At 42.4% G+C, this 24,003-nt stretch overlaps 1 protein-coding gene across 1 annotated transcript; it reads left to right on the top strand.

The window, feature by feature from the left end:
- The first annotated feature begins 5,690 nt into the window (after positions 1 to 5,690).
- On the top strand, positions 5,691 to 23,349 carry SUCLG1 (succinate-CoA ligase alpha subunit). Its single transcript, XM_027667160.1, has 9 exons — positions 5,691 to 5,793; positions 14,393 to 14,496; positions 15,341 to 15,457; positions 15,980 to 16,192; positions 16,281 to 16,338; positions 18,617 to 18,700; positions 19,286 to 19,437; positions 20,008 to 20,196; positions 21,190 to 23,349. The coding sequence occupies exons 1-9, from the start codon at positions 5,745 to 5,747 to the stop codon at positions 21,214 to 21,216; spliced, it is 993 nt and encodes a 330-aa protein (XP_027522961.1). The 5' UTR covers positions 5,691 to 5,744; the 3' UTR covers positions 21,217 to 23,349.
- Positions 23,350 to 24,003: the final 654 nt, after the last annotated feature.

The following is a 24,003-nucleotide window of genomic DNA, read 5'->3' as shown; positions in this document are numbered from 1 at the left end:
TGAGGTTTACCATCTTTATGCCATGATCAGGTACACATTCTGTTAAGAAGAGGTCTGCAGGAGCATGACATCCCTGAACAGCATTTCCTTCAGCTCAGAGATAAGTGCTGAGATAAGCCCAGGCACCTGCTATTCACGGGAAACTGTGCTGTAGGAAATGCTGAAAACCTTGGAGTGAATAAGGTTGTTTCAGTTTTGACCTTCCATTTCAGTACGTGGGAAGAGATTGGTGGAATCCTACAAGCACCCACACCAATCAGTGTTACAGAAAAGGCAGGAGGGTCCACTTGGTCGGAGCAAAGAAGAAGGCATCCTCCTTTGTACCACTCTCTTACGATAACGTTTACAGAGACATGAATGTATTGATGGGCCAGCTATGTCTACTGAAGCTGTCAGTCAAGGGCAAGGCTCAAATTCCTAAGAAACCTGTGGCAGCATTTAACCTCTGGCTGTGCAGATGTAAACAGCAAATGTAAACATGAACTATGATATGTGGTGGCAGCAGGATTCCCCCGGTGATCAGTGTACATTGTCACTCTCTGGCAAAGCAGTGACAGGGCTCCGAGTCATTTGTCATGACTGTGGGATAGGAAAAAGTGTCAAAAGCTTTATTCAAGAAAAGCAACTGTACTTTTAGTTTCATGCTGTAACAGCCCACTCCGCATGGTCTGCAGGCCCCATCATTTCACAAGCTTGGAACTGAACCTTTCCCCAACTACAGCACTAACCTGCCTGTCCCTGCCTCTATTATTTAGCACTGGGTCCAAAATACTCCTGGATGGGAGTCAGGTCCAGCTTCAGACGCCTCCTGCAGAGGTACCAACCATGGGCTGCTGCTGCGGGTGGGTTTTTAAATTCTTCTTGCAACCACTGGAGATTGTCCAGCTCTGGGAGGGCTCCAAGAGAGCAATTCAACCCTCTCCTTGCAGCAGACACCTAGAGATGGCAAAGGAAAGACTCTGTTGTCTCTGCTGACTGTGTGGACCAGGTTTGCATTGGCACAAAATGAGCTGGGATGGACACACAGACACACCTGCCATGCAGACACCTTCAGGTGGCTGAATTTGGACCTGAATTTCAGCCTCAGCTGTGCACTGTTCAGACAGCAAAAAACTCATATTAGGTGTCTAAATATAGGGGTCTAGTGCCATGTGGGGTGCCCTGTGGAGGGCTGGCTGCTGGGATACAGGACTAACAGGAAACCCAGGCTTTCCTGGAGAGGTGGGAGGAAGCAGGGCAGGATGCTGCTGGGTGGCTCATGCTGCACTAGATGCCAGTCCACGAGCCAGTGTCATGAGCTGCAGTTCAAACACCTCTCCTGGGTTATCTGCAGCAAGATCAAGGTCAGTATGAAACACAGAAGTGGAGACATGTGGATTCACACATGGAAATGTGCACAGGGAAATGAAGATGATGTGTGAGTAAGGGGATGAGTTCCTCGTGTGGATGAAGAAGACTGAGACTGGCAGGCAGTATCCTTGCCGTACCCATCAAGGCCTCGGGAGAAGAAAGACACAGGGGGTTGGTGCAGGTGACAACTGTTTGGGTGTTTTTAAGTGTCAGTGCTTTCATACCGTGGTATAATATCAAACCTGGACTCCGGGGTGTAAACAGGACACCCTGAAAAACCTGGATGTCTAAAGTGTTTTTGCTGCTTTTAGTCCTTAGTTAAATGCAGACATTTAAGGGGTTGGTAATTTATTTGCATTGCACATTTTTGGCTGATGATGGAAGTAAACAAAGCATTAGCAACAACACCTCAAAAACATCAACTGGGTGTTTGTCTTCTGCTGTGGCTGAAGCTGCTGGGTAAGTCAACATGAACATGATGTTCCTTTGGGCTTTTTACTAGAAGATCAAGTGCTCTGTGAGAGATACTAAGCAGAAAGTCCTGTGTTTAATAACAGCAGATCTGCTTTCAAACAGGATTAAAGCCCAACTATGAGTAAGAAAGCAAGAAAAATGTTTTCATTGAGTTTGTCCCTGGGTGTGTGGTTTTCATCAGGTTCAGCTCCAGGATCTGTGTTGCTCTTAGAATGAAGTTCCTTATAAAAATGCATTAGGGAGTGACCCCACAAATTATTTGAGCTTTGGGCTTGCCACAGTGGTTGAAAATTATTGTTCTTGGATTAAATCCCCAAATCTTTCTTAATCTTTTGGCTATGCCACTAGAACTGGGTCTGTCCTGAACTTTTGTAAGTCAGCCTCTGGCACTGCCACCTGAGTGTTGCTAATTGCTATATTGTTTCTCCCTGGGCTGAATGGTTTCTTTCTAGGCAGTTGATTAAATCAGCTAAATTAATGTTGGTGGGACAGAGTGTTCTCCGACGAGAACCAAACCACTGCATTAAAACAATTGAAAATAGGTTTGTTTTTCTTCAGTTCCATGTATGTCTGCTCAATTATATATTGTACAGCTGTTTTCCATACCCTGAAACTTCAACAGTTAGAGTGATGATGGCTGGCATTGATATTAATTACAGAGTCAAAATACAGAGTCAAAAGACTCTACATGCATTCAGGTTCTGAATGCAAAGGACTGAAGAAATGTCTCTGCTACTGAGGTTGAAAAAAAAACCAAAACAACAGAACTACCAAACAACAACCCAAACACTCATCTTACATGATTCTATTGAAAACACTAAAAAACTGCAGTTTTCCTTATTTTTTCATATTGTTTGACTTCAGGCCTGAGTTATTTTAAGTGCCTTTGGTATCCAACAGATGGACTTCTAACACTACATAGCTCAACACGAAAAGCAGAGCAAGAATAACTCACTGTATAATTTATTTAAGGCCAAAAGCTCCAGATCTCCCTGTTGGCAGGAGTGGGACTCAGAATTCTCTGACCTTTGGCAGTGGGACAATCCTGCCTGTCACTGCCACCTATAATCCATGGTTAGGGGATCACTTAGGAACAGTTGGGCTTCTAATTGTTCCCTTTGGTTCTCTGATACCCAGTCTCCCTAAATTCTTTGTGTGTTATTTTTCTACATCAGCTTCTCTCCCTTCCGATCCTGAAAATAAGAGTTTTGTTGAGAGACTGCTAAAAGCAAAATGTTCCTGCATATAGAATGACAATACAGTGGCATCTAAGTCAAATTCTATAATCCTCACAAGAGTCTTAGTGAAACCTTCAAGGAAAAATTGATTTAGAAATGGATCCAGGTATAAATCTTTTAGTAGAGAGTATGTTCCTCATAATATCAGTGTGTGTGTCCTCCTAGGGGTATCATAAGAAGCTGAACATTTGGATGCTCCATTTATTTATTACAGCCTTGGTTTTAGGGACACAAAATGAACGAATTAACTAAGAAAAAAATCAGAGTCTGACAATTCCTGAGGGAATACTTTGTCTCTTCTTGCCCCTCTCCCAGATACTCCAGTATTTGTACTGGATATATGCACAGGTCATGTTGTTTCTGGAGTCAGCTGATGGCACAGGAGATGAGCTGACCTGTGTCTGAAGCTCATGTGTATAAGTTAAAGCATTTAAAACCCCCTTATGTGAGGACTGATTGTAGAGTTCAGTGGTTTCTTGTGACACTGATCTGAAGTCAGTTTGCTTGTGGTTGCAAGAATTGCACATTCTTTCAATAAATGAGCTGACTTCACAGCTTTCCCTGATTTTTCTAACTTCCCTACAAGTCACAGGTACTGCATAGCCTCTGTTTGCTCTGTAGGCACTTCTCTGGTAACCATTGTCCCCGACACACACTCCTCTCAGGAATGTTTGCCTTGTCAAAAAACATGGAGCTGAGCCTTTCTTGTTGTTCGTTAACCCTCTTCTCTTTCAGAACAAATGTCCTCTAAAATTTACAGAAAGAAAATGATGTTGCTAAGAATCTCTGTATGGAGAAAACACTAATTATTGTTTCAGAAAATTGTTGTTTGATTTATTCAAATGCACTCTTTTCCTGCCCCAGGATCAGCTAGGTAAGTAAACTGTCCATGGTGAATGAGAGAGAGGATTGTCAGTTCTCTTTAATGTTTTAAAAAATAATTTAATCTCAAACCATTTAGCTGCAATAAAGCAGTAGGTGGTCAGGACTGCTGCTTATCAGATTGACTATCCTGGGACCACCAGACATGTCCTCCTCGTTCCATCCTTGTGGTCTTGGAGCATTTTCTTATGGTTCACTGGACACGGTTGGGACAGGGGTTTCGCTCCTTTTCTACAGTGCTTTGAGCAGATTACTAACAAAGGATGTCAGGTATCATAGGATCAGGATTGTTTGGGTTGGAAGGGAACTTGAAGATCATCCAGTTCCAACCCCCTGCCATGGGCAGGGACACCTCCCACTAGCCCAGGTTGCTCCAAGCCCCCGTCCAACCTGGCCTTGAACACTTTCAGGGATGGGGCAGCCACAGCTTCTCTGGGCAACCTCTGCCAGTACCTCATTGTAACAAAAAATTCTTCATTTTATCTAGTCTGAATCTTCCCTCTTTCAGAGAGGTAATACATTTCATTTGATCGGTCATGTAACTTGCATGTGGGATTATAAATTGTTATTGAAATTGGCAATAAGAAACCCCTAAAACTCAATTTGTGAGCATTAGTTGGCAGACATTCTTTTATTATCAGTGCTGGGTACACAGGAGGATCGCTCCTCTGATCATGTGTGTGATCCATTCTCGGCTCAGTGTAGCTAGTCCTTACTTACAATTTTACATATTCAGCAAATGTCTTGCGTATTCACTACTTCTCTTATAAAGTTCATACGTATGTTAATTAGTCCTAAGAAGCTCTTCATAAGTCCTTATTTGGTTACTAGGGGGTCTCCTGGTGATCTCTTGGTGGTCATTTGGAGCATGAACTTTACTTGAACTTGCACGTTGAGCAGCGCATTAACAGCCACTTGGTTATAGACCACCTTTGTGCAGTGCCTCTTATCCAAAAAGTGGATACTCAATGCACAACTACTACTATCACCACTACTTCAACTAAATCATAGAATCATAGAATCAGTCAGGTTGGAAAAGACCTCTGAGATCATCAAGTCCAACCCTTGATCCACTACCACGGTAGTTACTAGACCATGGCACTGATGCCACATCCAGTCTCGTCTTAAAAACCTCCAGGGATGGACAATCCACCACTTCCCTGGGCAGCCCATTCCAACGCCTGACTACCCTCTCTGTAAAGAATTTCTCCCTAATATGTAAACCTAAACCTCCCCATGCCCTCGTCTTACTGCTGGTTGCCTGGGAGAAGAGACCAACCCCCACCTGGCTCCAACCTCCTGTCAGGGAGTTGTAGGGAGTGATGAGGTCTCCCCTGAGCCTCCTCTTCTCCGGGCTGAACAGCCCCAGCTCCCTCAGCCTCTCCTCACAGGACTTGTGCTCCAGTCCCTTCACCAGCCTCGTCGCTTTCCTCAGAAACTCGCTTATTCCACAACCGCCTTAACACAAACTTCCGACAGAAAATTACCGAGCGGCGGATAATTATTGCTCTTATTTTTACATTGCGATAGGCTGGTGGGGAGAAAAAAAAGAAAAAAAATCACAGAACAACGGGGGATTATTGCTCTCAATACCAGCCACTCAAAGAGATAAAACACCACCTTCTCCCCGAAAAAATGCGACTTTTTTTTTTTTTTTTTTTTGGCTACGCCCTCGCCCCCTTCCCTTCCCTCCCTCACGGCGACTACAGCCCCCAGAAGGCGGCGCGGGGCCGCCTTTCCGCCGCCGGGGCGGGGCGGGCCGAGCCGGGGCCGCCGCCGCCTTTGCGGACGGGAGGGACGATGTCTCGCTGCAGCCCCGCCGCCCTCCTGCTCGGCCGCGTCCTCCGCCGTGAGTACCGGGACGGGCCCTCCCCGCCGCCCGGCACCGCTGTGGGCACGGGGCGGGGGGGGGGCAGCGCTGGAGCCCGGCCGGGAGGGGCAGGGACAGGGGCAGGGGCTGGGCAAGGTCACGGCCAAGGAGCGCGGCGCGGAGGGGCCGCGGCGGCGCCGGGGGTGTCCCCGGCGGGACCGGCGGTGTCCCCGGCGGTCGCAGCGCTGCTCCGGGCGCTGGCTGTGCCCTCCCCGGGGACCTGGCACTGCTCTGGCGGGGCAGGGGCACACCTGGCTGCGAGGAGGCTGGTTAATAAAATATATACGGGAAGTTTTTTTTTTTTTCCCGTGTGGAGGGTGGGCGCCCGCGGGGACGGGGAGCAAGGAAGGTTGTTCTTCTCCGCGTTGCGGCCCCGGAAAGAATAAAAAGGTCAAGGGCCAGAGGAAGCTGGTAGAGGTGGGTGGTGGGTTGGGCGAGAGGCCGCTTGAGGCCCGTGAGTTACCCTGTGGTTTCAGCACAAGGCGGTGAAGTTGTTTTTGTGTGTTGGCCTCTTTTTGTGAAGAGCACGAGCAGTCCGACACTAATACTTCGGCTTGAAGCATTTACTAAGTGTTGTGGAGAGCACGAGCAGTCCGAGACTAGTACTTCACCCGGAAACATTTAATATGTGTTATTCCGAACATCATAATAAAAAAATAAAATGCTTCCTTTTTTTATTTTTATTCCTTTTTTTTTTTTCCCCGTGCTTTTTTTGCTCAGTTAAAGTTACATTCTTTACTGAAGAGGAGACTTTGCAAGGGCTTTTAGTGCACAGAAGAGGGAATGGCTTTAAACTGAAATAAAGTAAGTTTAGATTAGCTTTAGGAAGAAATTATTGACTGTAAGAGTGATGAGACCCTGGCAGAGGTTGCCCAGAGGAGTTGTGGATGTCCCATCCCTGGAAGTGTCCAAGGCCAGGTTGGACAGGGCTTGGGGCAACCTGGGATAGTGGAAGGTGTCCCTGCCCACGGCAAGGGTTTGGAACTGGGTGATCTTGATGGTCCCTTCCAACCCAAACCATTCTGTGATTCCGTGAAATTAGTGTGGGTCACAAGAGCAGTTTCTTGGAATCTGAACTGGGGAAATAGTGCATTAATTTGGTTCTTGCAGCTGAAAATGAATGGACAAAGTTAAATCTACTTCATTTCACTCCACACGAAGTGTTTTTGTCTCGGTGGGATGGTGACTTGCATGTCAGGGTCTGGCAACAGGATCTCACAGCCATAAGCTGGTGTGAGTAGTTCCTGTGGCACACCTGCCGTCCAGTTGGGTATCCATTCCTGCCTCTTGTTCTCCGTGAACAGGAACAGAAAACTATTTTCTTACTATACAGTTAATTTCTGCCACTTTAGCTTTTGAATGGGCTCCCCTGAGCCTGATGAAAATTGGTTCTGATGGAGGGGAACAGATGGGAATGTAGCACCTTCCAATTTAGTTTAATTTATACTCCCAGCAAAGCTACTCTTGGGTGCAGTTTTATGTGTTAAAACTCCACATTGTTCCCTTTACAAATAGCAGTAAGAGATTCAGGGAATAGTTCTTGAAATTATTTTGAGGGATAGAGGAAAAGAAGAGATATAAGTGGCTCAAGAAGTGTCTTTCTGCAGCTGTTCATGAAATCTTTTATAGAAACTCATGCAAGATGGCACAGTCCTTCACTGGAAACCTTTGCTTGGTTTGATAGTCTTTACAAAATGTTAAAAAACTGCTGAAACCTTAAATTTGGACTTTGTACATACATTTTCACTAACAAATAGTTAGCATCTGTTTTTCTTAGTGATTTAAAATCGTGAGTTTCTGGTGTTGTTCTGATGCAAACTCTTATTTTTGTTGGTGCATTGCTGAGGGAAACATGCAAGGTGTGTATCCTTAAGGTTTGGATCAGGAAGTTGCAAAAAGGGAGTATAAATATGTCAATGAATGGCAAGTGCTGCTCAAAGGTGAGCTCAGAGCACTGGCTGTATGTGGACAGAGTGAGGAGAAACCTGTGCTGGTCTGTACCACACTTAGAAGAGTCTTTGTAGGCACCTGAACGGATTGGAGAGTCAGGATTAGGGATTTCATGTCCTGGGCCTGTTAGAAGGCTCTGGAGAGCTCTTAGATTAAAAGATTACAGTAATTATGTGAGTAACCCTGGCAAAGGATTGCTGCAGAAATAACAGCCCAAACTGAGGAATTCCTGAATTGTTTTTATGTCAACAGTGTGGAGGGAGGGAGGAAAGCTCACAAAGCTTTTCCTGCACGTGTTCTCAGTGGAGTGTGCCTTGGAGTGGGGAAAAGCAGCTTGTTGGTGTTAAAGAAATAGATGATTTGTGTTGAGAAGGAACTTTTGGTTTAGGAAAGAAAGATGTGTTGAAAGGGCTGAAATTTTTCTGCGTGTCATTTCCCATTAGTCCTAGTTTTGTTTTGATATGGTCAGTGTAGCAAGCACAGTCATTGCATCTGCCCTTTACAGCCTGCTTCATTTACTTAATTCTTCAACTCCTATTTCATGTTCATAGATTGGGGTTGCCATAATTAACAGGAATTTGGTAAGGGAAGAGTGAGAGAAGAGTGGCTGGGGACTGATATGTAGAAATGCTCTGAGAGCATAGTCCTCTTAAACAAAGGAGCAAGATATTTTGAACAATCCTTCAAGAGCATGAAAACTTCTTTGTCAGTAAGGATCATCTTCTGCTAATGTAACTGATAACCTCAAGGGTGAATTCTAGAGGTGGGCTTATGCTCTTCTGTGCTGTCAGAAGCTCCCCAGAACCATTCCTGCTCTGTCCTCCTCAGGCCTTGCATTTGTAGGCAGACGAAGGAGAAGGGAGATAGTCATAAAAGTGCAAATTAAATGTGTCCAAAATATCAAAAGGATTTCTCGGAAATGAGCTGAACGTCCATAAGTGATTGAAGATAAAGAGAGGGGTGGGATGTGTGTGTGTAAAAAAGGACTTCTTAGCATTTTAAGTAGCACTCCTTGTACCTCAGTCCTTCCCTGAGTTTCCCGTGTGGTGATCTCCATTTCCCCCATTTCACTGGAGCCCATAGGATTTCTAAGGCTTTCTTCTTTCCTTGCTTATGTAATAGAAGAGGAATGTCTTCCTTCATCCCTGAGTTCTGTGGCTTTTTCAAAGAGTAATAGAGGAAGAATTTCACTTATAACTTTTCACTCTTCTGGCAATGTGGGTATGAGCTCAGGTCCCTGTAGAATCTGCTGTTTCATCTTTCTATTATACTGTGCTTGCTTTATGAGCACCCTCAGATGTTACCTCACCTTCCAAATTCCATTTTTTTTTTGATCTGGGTTAAATGGGGGTAAAGAAGGGGGCATTTTGGCTGGATTCCTGTCCATAGGAAATCTTACGAGAGTCCTGAAAATAACAAGTTTTCCACTTTGTGTAGTTTGAGTGAGGAAGAGATTTAGCCCTTAGTATCTGTGCTGCCACCTGGCTTGCACAACCCAAATAAGTTGTGGGCTGGACTAAATGACCTTTAAAGGTCCCTTCCAATGCAAACTATTCCATGATTCTATGAAATGTAGCTCGGGTTGCATTGTTTTAAATGAGATTTTTGCCTGTGAGCTGTTGCTTCTCAAGGAGTGCCTGAAAGCTCAGTGTGAACACCAGTGTGCTTTAAAAGACCATGTAAATGAGTCAGTTTTCTTTTGTACGTGCAAATTCATGATTGGACTTCATGATAAATAACAGGGTATTTTTCAAAAAGATTTGTTCATCGTAATTCACAAGTGAGCTTAAAGCCCTGCTGGAGCCCATGGATAATGAGGTTTTTTTTTCCTGAGATAAATGTAGGTGGATTTTTCTGTTTCTTGAACTGCAGTGAGTTCTGGGCTTGGCTGGGGCCTTGTTTCTGGACATGCCAGAGTAACTACCAGCACAGTGTCAGTGTTGGAGTAACTGTAGTTTTTAGTAAGTTTTCTTTACTGTAAAACAATTGATGTTCCATACACAGGCTTATACCCTTTTGCTAAATTTAGATCTTGCTTTACATCTCCCCTGAGACAGCTGGAGTTTGGTATTTGAGCACTTTTCATAACTGCTTGGTTATCCTGTACAATGGGCCAAAGTAGGCTCTTGCCACAGTACGTCTCAGTTTTTAGCTATGTAGAAGTTAAAGGACTGGAAAGCCAAAATAAATGCATCTTGTTATTTGTATAACTTTATTTTTAAACAGAACAGAGGTGTGGCAGAAATGAAAGGGTTGCCTGGGGAAAGATTGTCCAGTCTCTTTTATTTTTAATACTCTTTGCTAAAGGCCTATTGCAGGCCTTCGTTCAACATGGTAATTTTATCTTAGAACTCTGATTTGACAAAATACAACATTTCCCCTGTGCTTTGTTAAGATTTGGATTTGATAAGACTTGTCCTTGTGCTCCAGGACTTCATCTGGAGCCTTCACCTTTGCAGCTTGGCCTGTAATTTAGACTTGTGCATTAAAATAGCATCACCAATGGGTTTGACTCTTGCTGGTTCACAACTGAAGAGCAAATTTTTTTTCTTTCTTTTTTTTTCCCGTCCTCCAGACTTCATGAAGCAACATGCATTTAGAGTCAAGCACCCAAATTTGTTCTAGTAAAAGCAATTGTCTAAACGGGTTTGGAAGCTGGGAGGCAGGTCCTGGGTGGAAGTTGAGACTTGGATTCTATTTCTGACTCCTACCTGCTGTGAACTGAGGCATACCATTCCCACTTTCCACCTGTTTCCTTCTCATCTTTTATCTGTCTTAACTATGTAAATTGCCAGCTGCTTGCACCCAGGACTTGCTGTTTGTGCCAGGTGGAGCAGAGCCTCATCCTGACCCATGACCTTGCTGCTCCTGCTGTGCTGATAACTGGGGCAAATGTTTCTGCTGCAGGCAGGGCCAGGAACACAACTAAAGAACTGTATCATCCCACTTTAAAACCCTCAGTAACTCAGACTCATCAATCCTGGAAACTGCAAGGTGATTTTTAGGGTTTTTTTCCTTAAACTTCTTAAAAAATGTATTGCTCCCTGGCCATGGGCCCATGCTAAGCTGCCTCTCTCTAGAGACAGCAGACAGCTCAAGCATATAGCCAGGCTTTTTTGAACCAGCTGCATTTTCTCTGAAGCAGGGCCATACAGTAATATAAGAAGCACATAGGGTTTTCAGCAGTAAATCCACACAAAGCTTAAATTTTAAGCTGCCTTTTAGATATCAGTGCTTAGATTTTTTTTTTCTTTTGGTAGCTTGGAAAATGCTCAAAAGCTTTTTATCCTTGAAAAATATATTTATACAGTGTTCTGAAAAGTGGGAATTGACAAACTTAAGCTCTCAAAAAAAGTTTTGTGCGAGGTTATAGATATCTGAAAATAGATCTGGAATGGACAGCTGAACTGAGAATGTAGAATTGCTTTAAGGTACAGAGAAATGAGTGACTATTTGTGAGTTTGTCAACAACAAAGAGGGTGTGGAGTCTCCCTCAGTGGAGATATGCAGGAACCATCTGGATACAATCCTGTGCAATATGCTCTTGGATGACCCTGCTTGAGCAGGGAGGTTGGACCTGATGCCCCACTGTGTTCCCTTCCAACCTGACCCATTCTGTGATTGTGTGATTTTTATTTTTATTTTTTCAAAGTACTGAAGTTGCTGAGTGACAAATGTGCGGCTAGCAAGCATCCCTCTCTTATTTTGCAGGTGGATTTGTCAGTGGTGCAGCACAGACTCTGTAAAACTTAGATTTGAATCGGTTTAGTGTTGCCTGTTTACTCTTTCCCCTTGCAGGCCCGTTTCCAAACATTCACTCCCATGCTCCTGGAAGCCCAGACTGTTCTCCCCAAGGCACTGCTGGTGGTGATGACTGTAACAGCTTCTTCTCAAGGGAGATCATCTTTTGCTGTTCTCAGGGTTGGGTTTTACCCAGTCAAACCTGCTGCCAGTGAGGGATTGCCTGAATGGCTGGGATCAGGCAGACCAATTCCCTGCTCTCCTGGCCAGCATTCCAGCTGTTTCTGTGCCTCTTTTGCCTCTCCTTTGCTGGGGGCAGGCAGCTGTTTGCCTACTGTGTGTTTGAGTGAGTTCATATTGCAGTGCAGATGCAGGACTTTGCAGCTTTGTCTAGGAAGGCCAAGTCCTTGACCAAGGATGAGGATCATCCTGTGCTGTCTTCTGCCTGCATCTTAACCCTGCTTGTTAAATCTCAGCCTCAGGCATATTTACATAGAGTCATAGAATGGTTTGGGTTGGAAGAGACCTTGAAGATGGTCTAGTTCACAGCCACTTGCCATGGGCAGGGACACCTTCCACTAGATCAGGTTACTCCAAGCCCCATCTAACCTGGCGTTGAACACTTCCAGGGATGGGGCATCCACAGCTTCTCTGGGCAACCTGTACCAAGGCCTCATCACCCTCAGTAAATATTTTTTTCTTAATATCTAATCTAAAACTACTCTCTTTCAATTTGAACCCATTCTCCCTTGTCCTATCACTATATGCCCTTGTAAATAGTCTTGCCCCATCTTTCCTGTAAGTTCCCTTCAGGTACTGGAAGGACACAGTTAGGTCACCCCAAAGCCTTCTCTTTTCCAGGCTGAATAATCCCAATTCTCTCAGCCTTTCCTCATAGCAGAGTTACTCCATCCCTCTGATCAACTTGGTCCCTCCTGTGCTGGGACCCCAGAGCTGGAGGCAGCAGTGCAGGTGGGGTCTCACCTGGGTGGGACAGAGGGACAGAATCACCTCCCTCGTCCTGCTGCCCACAGTGCTTTGGATGCAGCCCAGGATACGATTGGCTTTTGTGTGACTTTTTATATGGATTTGGTATGGACTTTGTCCATTACTGCTTTGTATTTCCTGGCATAACAAATTCTGCAACAGTATTTGTGCATAAGGTTGTGATTTAGGTTAAAACCCTGCAGGTCACCTAAAGTGCACTTTCACCACTTTCCTTACGAGTTTACTGCAGGCAAGTCTGTACCTTTCTCTACTGAGCTTTACTTCGTCTCAATCTGAAGTTGAGGATCTGCTGCAGATCCTTAGAGAATGGCAGGAGTGGTTGGAGTTAAGTCCTGGATTTGCCAGCACTTTCTAAGAACAGAGTGAGGACTTTAGATTTAGCAATAGCGCTGATGTCTGTAGACTGGTTCTGGTATGGTTTGGTTTCTCATCTCACTTTTTTTTGGAGAGAAGTAAAGCATAAAAGCAGTGTAGCACTAAAATTTAGTTGGCAAAAGTACTTGCGGAGGAGTCCCGTGTAGTTCTGTCATAGAAATGGGTATGTACATGGATCTTAAATTTTCTGCACTTTTTTACCATGCCATATAAATTGTTATAATGCGTTTTAGTAAATTCCGTGCATTAACAGTTTCTGTTGAAAAATACCTTTTTCTTTTTCCCCCCCCCTACTTAATAGTTTTTATTTCCTTCCTAAAAATAGAAAATAAATATCCTTCCCTTGTTCAGATGTGCCTGAATAAGTATATGGAGCAGTCCAGGGATCATGATTCAGAATCTCTTACTTTGATTTCAACTTCACTTTTTACTTCCTCAGATCTTAGTTGGAGGATCTTTAAAAGAGTTGAAGGGTTTTATAATAACATGCTGTTGTTGGTTTCTGCATTAGGATTGTGCCTTCCTGGGTTCACTCTATGCATAAAATAAAGTTTTTATGTAAAAGACTTGCAGGGAGTAAATTGGTTCTGATCCCCTCAAAACTCTGGTGTTTGAAAAAGCAATGGCAATAAATGTGTGCATCCTTTTTATACCAGAAGACCTCTCCTTCCTCCTCATCTCAAGCTTTCTTGGAGGGTAAAATTCTGCGCATTTCTTTTTTAGTCATTTGATGTCAACATATCTTTCCCTTCAGCACAGATGCCGTCATTCTCCTGAGCTTTTTGATATCAGCACACTCTATGCTCTTTTTCTGCAATTGTGTTCTTTTCTTTTGTCAGTATCAGAGTTGTGAGAACTAAATTGAAAATCATTGTAGTGGAGTATCTGGAGAGCTGTCTTTCCTCACAAGCCCGAGTGCATGTCCAGCAGCGATGTCTAGGTGCCTGTAGCCAGGAATCTGTTGGAAGAAAATCTCTTGCTGTACTATCTTGCTTGGCATTAGGTTTTACCTGGGCTGAGGTGCCCTTGAGCTCTTCATTTATCTCTCCTTGTCTAGTCTGGACTGTGCTCTGTTCACTGGAGGTGTAACATAGTACTTGTGGTGTCATGCCTCTGGATACTGGGATTTTAGTTCTGCTTTGCCACTTTGCTGAATTTCTGAGAGGATGCAGACATGTTCGTTTGCAAATGAAAATAGTGGTTAAGAAGTTCTTTCTGTCTGTCACTTGTCATGAGGAATCCTGATATTAAGTGCTTGATATGAGAAATGCTCCCCTGATTTCTAGTAAACTGGGTAATCACACGATAGGGTGAACTGCACGTGTTTAATATCTTAGAATGACAAGCACTGAATGCAGCTTCAGAGCAGAAAACATGAGCTGCTCGTGGTCTTTTGATACAAGCACTAATCGATATGCACTTACTTGATAGGACATTTTTTGACTCAGAGTCTGACAGAACAGTGGATTAATGGTTTGTTCTCTCTTCTGTTTTTTTTCTCTAGTTCAACAGAATGGAGTCCGACACTGCTCCTACACGGCATCTAGGAAAAATCTGTATGTTAACAAAAACACAAAGGTTATCTGTCAGGGTTTTACAGGCAAACAGGTATGCTTATGAGCTATTTCTTCTATCACCTTTTCAGTTCAGAAATTTGATTGCTTGAAAAACTTAATAATGTATGAAAGGGATTATACACTGTATTTATCTGTCTCAATAGGAAGCTGGACTTCCTTCACTGTCAGGAGGGTCCTTCAACACTATGGTTTCCTTTTTTTGGCCAAATACTTGTGCACAAGCTTGAAACTTGGTTTTGAGTCATCTTTATTGTAGTGCTTTTCATTTTTGCTCTTCATTTTGATCTTAAGACTTTATATTGCATACAGCTGAAAGGGTTTCTTTGTAAAAGGAGATTTGCAAAAAAACCCTGTAAAAACTTTACCATTTTAGAAGTGCCTCTTCACAAAAGCATTTGAGTATCAATGCCTATGAATTAAATTTCTGATTTTATTTCAGGATATTTAATAATTTTCTCAGATTCACTGTCTTACACATTTGCAAGGGGAGAAGGCTGCTTTTGTAAAACTATCAGCCAGTCATGGATGAGAATGCTAATTTCTTCTATTTTACTATAGTGTTTGTCATCTGCAAGACTTGATGTGGACAATAAATCGTGGCTGGTGTGTCTGCAGGTGTATTAGCAACACACAACAAAATATCCTTTAGCATGCAACTGCAGTGCTCTGATATAAAAGGAGAAGCAGAGCATATGAGCATATTCTGAGCTCATTTAAAAACATGTCGATCAATATACCTGATTGTATACATGTAGTGAAAACTTCCCTTCTCATTGTAAATTTAAGTGCCATAAATTACAGATAGCATCAGAATTTTAGGTTAATTTTATTTGCTATTACATATCTTTTAACTTCACTTATTTTCCCTCTCACAGGGCACCTTTCACAGCCAGCAGGCGTTGGACTATGGCACCAATCTAGTTGGAGGAATTTCTCCAGGGAAAGGGGGAAAAACTCATCTAGGTCTGCCTGTGTTTAATTCTGTGAAGGAGGTAATTTGCAGCGGTGACTGGAGGGCACACAATTTAATGCTGCTGAAGGGCTCCTTATGTCATTGCTCACGCTGAAGAGACAAATATTTGAGCCGTGGATGTCACTGGGCAAGGAGTGAAATAGAAGCTTTATGAAAGAGGGAGCATTCAATGTGGTCAAGTACAAGTTTGGTTTCCACTGTGAAGTTCACAGAGTCTGGATACACTTGCTTTATGCATGCAACTAGATTCTGATTGATTCTGGTGTGTATGATGAATTTTTAGAAAACTATTTTCTTAGAGTATTTATGATGGTGATCATGGGGCAGATCCTTTCCAGACAGTGGTCAGTTCTCAGTTCCCTACTTGCACTCTGTGTCCCATCTTCAGGGAATTTAACTCTTACTTTGATCATAGTCAATTCATACATATCCATTTACTTAATTTGTGCCTGAGAATGGATGTATTTTAAATGATTTGTTGTCAGGTGTTGCCTCCAGCCCCACTAAGTACATGATGTATTTTTTGTTGTGTCCATTGTAGGCCAAAGAGCAAACAGGTGCCTCTGCCACTGTGATATATGTCCCTCCCCCGTTTGCTGCTGCTGCCATCAATGAGGCAATCGATGCAGAGATGCCCTTGGTCGTGTGCATCACTGAAGGGATCCCCCAGCAGGACATGGTGCGGGTCAAACACAGGCTGGTCAGGCAGGGCAAGACCCGACTGGTGGGCCCAAACTGCCCTGGAGTCATCAATGTAAGTGGTTTCTGGGTTTGGCCCGAGGCTGGACCGTGCTTAGTGGTGGTTGGAATGTTCCATCTGACTTCTCCCACTCTTTCCTTAGCCTGGAGAATGTAAAATTGGTATCATGCCTGGTCACATTCACAAGAAGGGAAGAATCGGTGAGTTTTTGAATATTTATGCGTCATCTAGAACTTAAGTTTATTGCTCTGGTGTTCTGCCTCATGAGGCTGGGCACATCCTGCCCCACAGACAGTTAGTACAACTTGTCTGCCCTCAGTTTGTAAGTGAATTTTGGCATTATCAATCCTGAAGGCCAAAATCAAGAAGTCTTTCATAACAGGCACTGAGTACTCACGGTAGAGGCAAAGCAACTGGAAGTTGCCTTAGATAGTGTGATGGACTTGGTGTCTCCAAAGGAGAGTCTTAAGGAAACTTCCATTTATCTTGGCATTTGAGAGGACTAAGCTCCTCAATGCTATTCCTTCCAATAGCTTGGCTCCTTAGGACTAGGATCCCATACCTATTGTGAGCTCAGTATTACAGCAAAGAGAAGAGATTACAGGCAAGTTTATAACGTGATAATTCAGACAACTATTAAAACATCACAAGAGGAAGTGACAAATATACCCAGTTCTGAGGCAGTGTAGTTAAGGGCAGAAAGGCAGTGACTTGTTCATGTTAGTTACACACACTGTATATAATCACACTCTCTGTTGCATGCAGATCTTTTGTCCTGACTTTTGTTGACTCCTTGTGGCTAGAAATAACAACTTGATATTTTTAAAAAATAATGCAGTTCAGGAGCTATAGAGCAAATTCTTCCAAAATATAAATTTCTACTTAAATAGAGCTTCGTAAAACTGTTGTAGACAGTATTTGCTGTATATGTGTCTTGTCAGCAAGGTAACTGATTTAACTTGATCACTTTGCAACATTACTTCTTTTTTTTGATGAAAACTGTATTTTTTGTGTGAAAGCCTGTTCGATGCTGTTGAACTAAAGGGACTCAGTGCAGTTTTTCTAGCATGAGAAACTATCTTTTCCTCTTAACCACTCCTGATGTGAGAATATACTGCACCTAGGGAATGCTGGAAGATGTGTTAACACTCCTGTTACACCTCCAGCTTTCAAAAGTGCCTGTAAACCTGGAATTGAAAAACCAGATGGCTGCAATTACGCCCTTTGTGGAAACCATTGAGACATTGCTCTATGACTGTAAAAGGCAACATCAACCAATGTTGCCCTGAACTCCCTTTTCAGTCAAGGTTCTGTTCAAATTTTCTATATACCTACAAGAAATGTCCTGTAGTCACAAGTTATTACAATCTGAATGCAAGGCACGTCAAGTGCGAAAGAATATTTTAAATCCTGAACTCAGTAGCTCTGACATTGCTGGAAATGTTTTCAATGGTTTTCCAAGGATCAAGGAATAAAAGTGGAGCTTTGCCATCCTCCCAGCTTCGTCTAACACTGTGATGACCTTTGGTGATGTGCTCCCCAGCTTTCTATTACTGTGAGGCATCCAGGAATCATCTGAATATACTGCTATAAAAATAGCCACAGTCTTTGGACTCTTATCTGTAGCTTCTCTGGAGCAATCGGATCTTAATGGCAAACATAGCAAGAAAAAGCCTTTGCTAGTACACAGCTGTCCAACAGTATAAATAGTTGATAAAACTAAGGTTGTTAGTCTAGTGGTGTATTTTCTCCTCTGTTCATACAATAGACTTATGATATTCCTTGTTAGATGGCTTGAAGTAGGCAGAAGATTATGTCTGTTTTTCCTAGAAACCTTTCCTTTTGTAGCTTTAGCAGAAGTCTTGGAAAAATGAAGAAAAAACCATGCAAATATTTTGCCCCTGATCTGGGCTCTGTGTTACCTTCCACTCTGAATTTAAAACTGGAGTTGTGGTTTCTTGTAATACTGTCACGTAAATACCGAGTGAGTTTTGTAGAGCAGCAACAAATAAACTTAATAGTGATAACCTGCATTTGTGCAGCATATTTCTGTTCTGGAGGGTCTCTCCTGTGCCTGGCCTTACTGGGGATGTGATTAATACAGAATTCTTTTGTTGACTACTGAGCTGCGGCTCTGCCTCAAGTTCAGTGCATCAGCTACTTGCACACAAGATAAGAACTATATTCCTCTACTTTGTTTTCAGTTTTCTTTCCTGGTAAGGCTGTAGCATGATGAATTCTGTCTCAACCAGTGTTACTGAATTCCTGGGCAGGTTTAGTCTGTTGACAATTAAGTGTCAAAAAGTGACAACCAAGAAACAGTACAGATAGAATCTTACGGGGAGTTCTCACATTTTGGCAAGGACAGATGGAAAAGCTGGCATCTGGTGTTGTTTATTAAGGTGATTTTTGTGAATATAAGTGCAGCTGCCTCTAGTCATGTGCTTAACTCTGTTAATATTATCTTCTTTCCTAAAGGTATTGTGTCAAGATCTGGAACCTTGACATATGAGGCTGTTCATCAGACAACGCAAGTTGGATTGGGGCAGTCTTTCTGTGTTGGTAGGTTTCCTTGGAAACAACCTATTGGACCAAGACTAGTCTGGTTTTTCTTTACAGAATAAATCCAAAGTAATTCCTTTACCGGAGTGTAGAAGTTGCTGAATGGCAGTCGTGTTGAGAAATGAGATCCCTTCCCTCTTATTGTTTCCACATCAGGTTAATAAACCCCTAAAAACCAGCTTTGAACAGAGAAGTGCCAGCAAATATGATGTCAATTTGGAAACAGATTTTCCCAAGAAGTTTAGTATTATAAGGGGATAGGCATTTAGTTGGGTATGTTAAGTAAATTCAGTTTTCTTACAGCAAAATTCTAGAGCTGGGGTCTCAGTCCTTCTGTGCCCGTAATATTTTGTTTACAGTTTGAAAGGTGAACGTTCAGATATCAAAGCTTTCTGTAAATTGTGGGGGAGGTATTTGGAGCAGGAATTTGACACACTCAGACTTGGCAAGAGCCTTCAGAGCTACCTGTCTCATGAGCCTTTGGGAATACTCCTCATGCTGAAATTTACTTTGAAACTTTTATCATAAATGCAATGTCATTATCTTGAGTAAGTCTTTTTCGTGTGGTTTTAATTTTTTTTTCAGGGATTGGAGGTGATCCCTTCAATGGAACTAATTTTATTGACTGCCTTGATGTCTTCTTGAAGGATCCTCATACCGAGGGGATCATATTGATTGGGGAAATTGGAGGAAATGCTGAAGAAGATGCAGCAGCATTTTTGAAAGAACATAATTCTGTAAGTCTTAAACATGTTGCTTCCAGACACCTTTGTAGTTAACCAACTTCTTTTGCCACTTCAAGGAAAACTCAGTTCAATTTCTAATGTCTGCTTACAAAAACAGTGCTACAAAACAGTATTACTTTTATTAAAGAGAAAGAGGTGAAATCAGGAGCTTTGTCCAGATTAAATGTAATGGTTGGACTTGATGATCTTAGAGGTCTTTCCAACCTTAATGATTCTGTGGTTGTATGATTCTGTGAACTGGAGAACAGTGTCAACTTAGATTTTTATTCCTGTAACAATGCTCGTAGTGAATTTTTTTTTTTTTTTTTTTGCAGTATACATGGGTCTGTAGAGAGATTTAAAGTTTCTCTTTGCTTCTGCTTTATGATGGTTATCAGGAGAGAAAGTACTCCACACTCTCTCAGTCTTTTTGTTCGTGTTGTGTGAAGTTTCCAGCTGTTTAATATCCTTGCCTGGCTGGTTGATATTTAAATACAAAATAGAAAATAAAAAATCTGCCATCTGGAATTGCTTTTCCTCTCACCCTCCCCCTGTAACCGGGTGTCTTTTGTTTCCTCCCAGGGCCCAAATGCCAAGCCAGTGGTGTCGTTCATCGCCGGCCTGACGGCGCCTCCGGGCAGGCGGATGGGCCACGCTGGAGCAATCATTGCTGGGGGAAAAGGGGGAGCTAAGGAGAAGATTGCAGCCCTTCAGAGTGCAGGTGTCGTGGTCAGCATGTCCCCTGCTCAGCTGGGCAGCACCATCTACAAGGTGTGTCTCTAGAAATTGGTACACGTGGCCATCCAGAGCAAGAAACCACTTCTCAGGGAATATGAGTTGGGAGTGTATCTCTTACCCAGATACTCTGTTGCTCTGGACTTGGTTAAATATGAGCTCTCTTGACTGAACAAGCTGAAATTACTACTTGAAAGATATGTGCATGCAGTTTTATGTGATACTGTTTTATAGAAAAGTAAACATGGCAAAATAGAGAAGAGATTCCATTTTGCTTTCAAGTGCAGCAACTTGTCGAAATTGTTTTCTGGATGCAAAGAACCCAAATTAATTTAAAACATGAGAACATTCTCTGTAAGTAGGGTGTTTGAGGAAGGAGAGCCTTGGCATATAAGTCTGTTTTAAGTACTAATTCAGAGTTATGGTTGAATGTATACAGCTGAAAAACTGAGGTATGGAACAGGATTATTTGCATTTTCCTTAGTTGATATCTGAAAGAAGGGGTTGCTTCACAGCTAGAGGAAATGCATAATTCAGCTGGTTTAGGTATTTTTTGTTTCCCGTGGTGACTGTATAGTACAGCATCTCCACAGGGTGCTGTGGGATTCTTCTCTTCTTCTGTTGTATATTTTCTTTACTAAAATGAAAATCTTTATTTTGTTTCTTCTCTGGCTTGAGTCCTTTGCTGTAAGGATTCTACTGCAGCTATTACACAGCACTGGGGTTTTTCAAGCCCATTATGTTATGCCTGGGAGCAAATGGTTCCTTGACAATATTGCAGTCTGAGAGCATGCCCTGACTGCAGTCTGGCACTTTTCATAGCTGTTTTGTTAATGTGAGGTGGGAGAATGCTTATTCTCCTTTCCCCTAGCTTGCACACTTTATGCATTTTATATTTTAATGTTTAATTCCAGTTTCTAATTCTTAAAATAAGTTTTGCTAAGATAAACACAAAGTAGTTTAAAATAAAACAGTAATAGAAGCATTTTCTTTTTTTCCCCACTGGTAACATCTGTGTGCTTTTTGCAGGAGTTCGAGAAAAGGAAATTGCTGTAAGAGAAGACACTTTGGAATACTGTCTCCAAAACACCAGTGCAGCACCCGGCCTCTGCTTACCTTTTGTCTGCTAATCTTCAGTTGCCCAAATGACTGATGCCCAAATGACTTGGAAGCCATAAACCTCCTGGCTAAACCTGTTTTGATGTCTCCCTTGTTTCAGACATTATCACCTCGTTGTAAATCACAGCAAATTAATAAATCTACTACTAAATCTGACCCATCTTTTGAATTCCTGAAGCAGAGCTGTTTTCTTCAGTCATCATAAAAAAAATCCTTTGTAACTTAAGCACTGCCCATTTTTAAGGTAAAGTTACCTGTAGAGATGCTTTTAAGGATCAAGGCACTGACTTTATGCACATACCACACTTTGCTTTGTTTTTAAAAAACTCCAGTCCCACTTGTTTGTTGCTGGCAAGTATGTTTGAACAACAGGCCAAAGTTTCCGTCCATTAAACCAAAGCTGCTGGATCTGAAGGGATTGCTTGTTGATCCATGTAGCTGGATAAGCCTGAGGTCCAGACTTTCTCTTCAAGGCTGACTACCCATGCACAGTGCAGTTATCTACTGGCGAGGAATTCTGTCGGTTGTGTATAGAGATGGAATTGTTATTCACAAAAATTAATCTAATTTCACATGCAAAATATATATTCAAAATTGTCTGTATCTATGAAGATGGTTTGGTCTTTAGCTTACATTACCTTAATTGCCACTTTATCTTAACTAGAATTGCATTGCTGGTGTTCTGAAATTCTAATAACAATGCGACATAGAGGAGGAGAATTATTATTCTCTAAAAAAAAGGACTTAATAAGGTAACTTTCTTGTTAACCACTCCCAGCACTGTAATGGAAAGCCCTTTTTTTTTACTGTGGAAATAGCCCAAGTATTGTACCTATAAATAAGTGTTATAGGTTTTATCAAAGTGGACTAAACCCCAGATTGCTTTATATAGAGGACTGAAAGTTCATGTAACCTGGCACTTGTCTAGAGCTAACCTTGTGTTCCATAAAGGTGCTGTTACGAAAACTCGTGTTGTTATTTATTTAAAACTGTTCTTGGTTTTCTTACTCCAGTCCCTGTGGAATTTCTCTTCCTAAAGCAAGCAGTAGGCAGATGTCTCAGTGCTGACATTTACAGCTCCTAGAGCTAAGCCCTGATGAAATGCATAAAGGGACAGGTCATATCTGTGCTGCACTGAATGTCTATTAATGCACTTTATATATGGTCAGGCATCAGTCAGGTGATCCAGACCTTGGGACAGAGACCAGGTACTGTATTGTTCACCTTGGAGTGATTTACTCAGATGAACCTGACACCCTGCCACTGGATGGCTGAAAGCAGGATTGGGCAGTAAATCATTTGATAAAGTCTATGACAACAGATAAGGCTTTTTTAGTAGATCTGCTCGGTTTTCTGGTGGCGCCTGATTTAATCTGGAGCAAAAAGACCAGAAGGTGCCCTTTATCTAGAGAGATACTCGTGCTAAAATGTCTCAGTCTGTGCAAGAGGGCAATTCCTCAGCAGTGAGTGTCAGGGTATTGCAGCCAGTCTTCTTATAAACCCGATAATCAAAGTAACTCATCGAGGTGCTGTTCACAGCACAGTCTTTGGGATGGGTGGTGCTTCCTGGTGAGCTGCCCGAATTTCATTCTTGTCCTCACTATCGTAACAGATGATCTTCCAGGACAACTGAGGTGTAGTAAGTTTCCTGCTTGGGGTTGTTCCATGGAAGCTCCTCCAGAGGCACCAGGTATTTTAGAAGACAGCCATAAACTGTGATGATTGCTGCACCCTGAGAAAGCGTCTCCTTGTATCTTGAAACTTGAGGATGAGTTTAAAAATTCACCCTTGATGCCAAGGTTTGCAGCAGTGTCTGGTGCTGCACCTTAGCAGCTGCCTGGATCTGCTCCAGCCTGTGGAAGCAGTTTGTACTAACCTGCAACTGAATGTCACCAAAGGATGGGGAAGGAACCTGACCTTGCCTGATAGAAACGCTTAGGCTATGCAGTTTTCCTGCCTAAAAATGTGCACTTGACAAATATGAGCTAATTAATGACAATGACTCTTTGGAAAACATATTCACATCTGTTTAGTGCCGTATGTTCTGAATAAATGTTTTGGGTAATCTGATCTGGAAAATCGTTCATTTATTTGTCTTTTTAAAGGCAAAAGTTAGGTTAGTGCTGAGCCTTAAACCTGTTGCTATTTGATAACCTAGTAAGTAGTTTTTATGTGCAAGAGAAACGCTGCTAATGTTGCTCTTCTCGTAAAATTTTTCCTTGATCTACACTTGGCAGTGATGTCTGTCCATAAATCACTTTCAGTTTTGAGAGATCAATTCTAGAAGTTCATTTTGGTTAGGGAAGTTTATTTCTGATTTTCTTGAACAAAGAGAGCAGGATGTAGACCCACTTTTTTTTTTTTTTTTCTCTTACTGAACAATACTTGCCTTTGGATGATCTCCAATACTCTCATTGGTAGGTGCCCCTTGAGTTTGTTAATGTTGTTAAATTTTTTTGTGGTTGATTACAGAGGTTGGTCACACCTAAAGAGTACTGTGCCTTTTGTGGGTCTTAGAATGTGAATTCATGCCTCATTTTTTTTTCTTCTGTGTTTATGGTGTTTTGCAGGATGAGTGTTTCCTTATGTAATATTTTCGGGGAAGACAGTGGTAAGTTACTCTCAGAGAATCACAGAGTGTTTTGGGTTGGAATGGACCTTAAAGACCATCCTGTTCCAACTCCCTGCCATTGTCAGGGACACCTTCCACTAGACCAGGTTACT

The sequence above is a fragment of the Corapipo altera genome, unplaced genomic scaffold, assembly GCF_003945725.1.
Source record: "Corapipo altera isolate COAL_440 unplaced genomic scaffold, ASM394572v1 230, whole genome shotgun sequence".
In the NCBI taxonomy this organism is placed as follows: domain Eukaryota; kingdom Metazoa; phylum Chordata; class Aves; order Passeriformes; family Pipridae; genus Corapipo; species Corapipo altera.
This window is presented reverse-complemented; position numbering and strand designations above follow the sequence as displayed.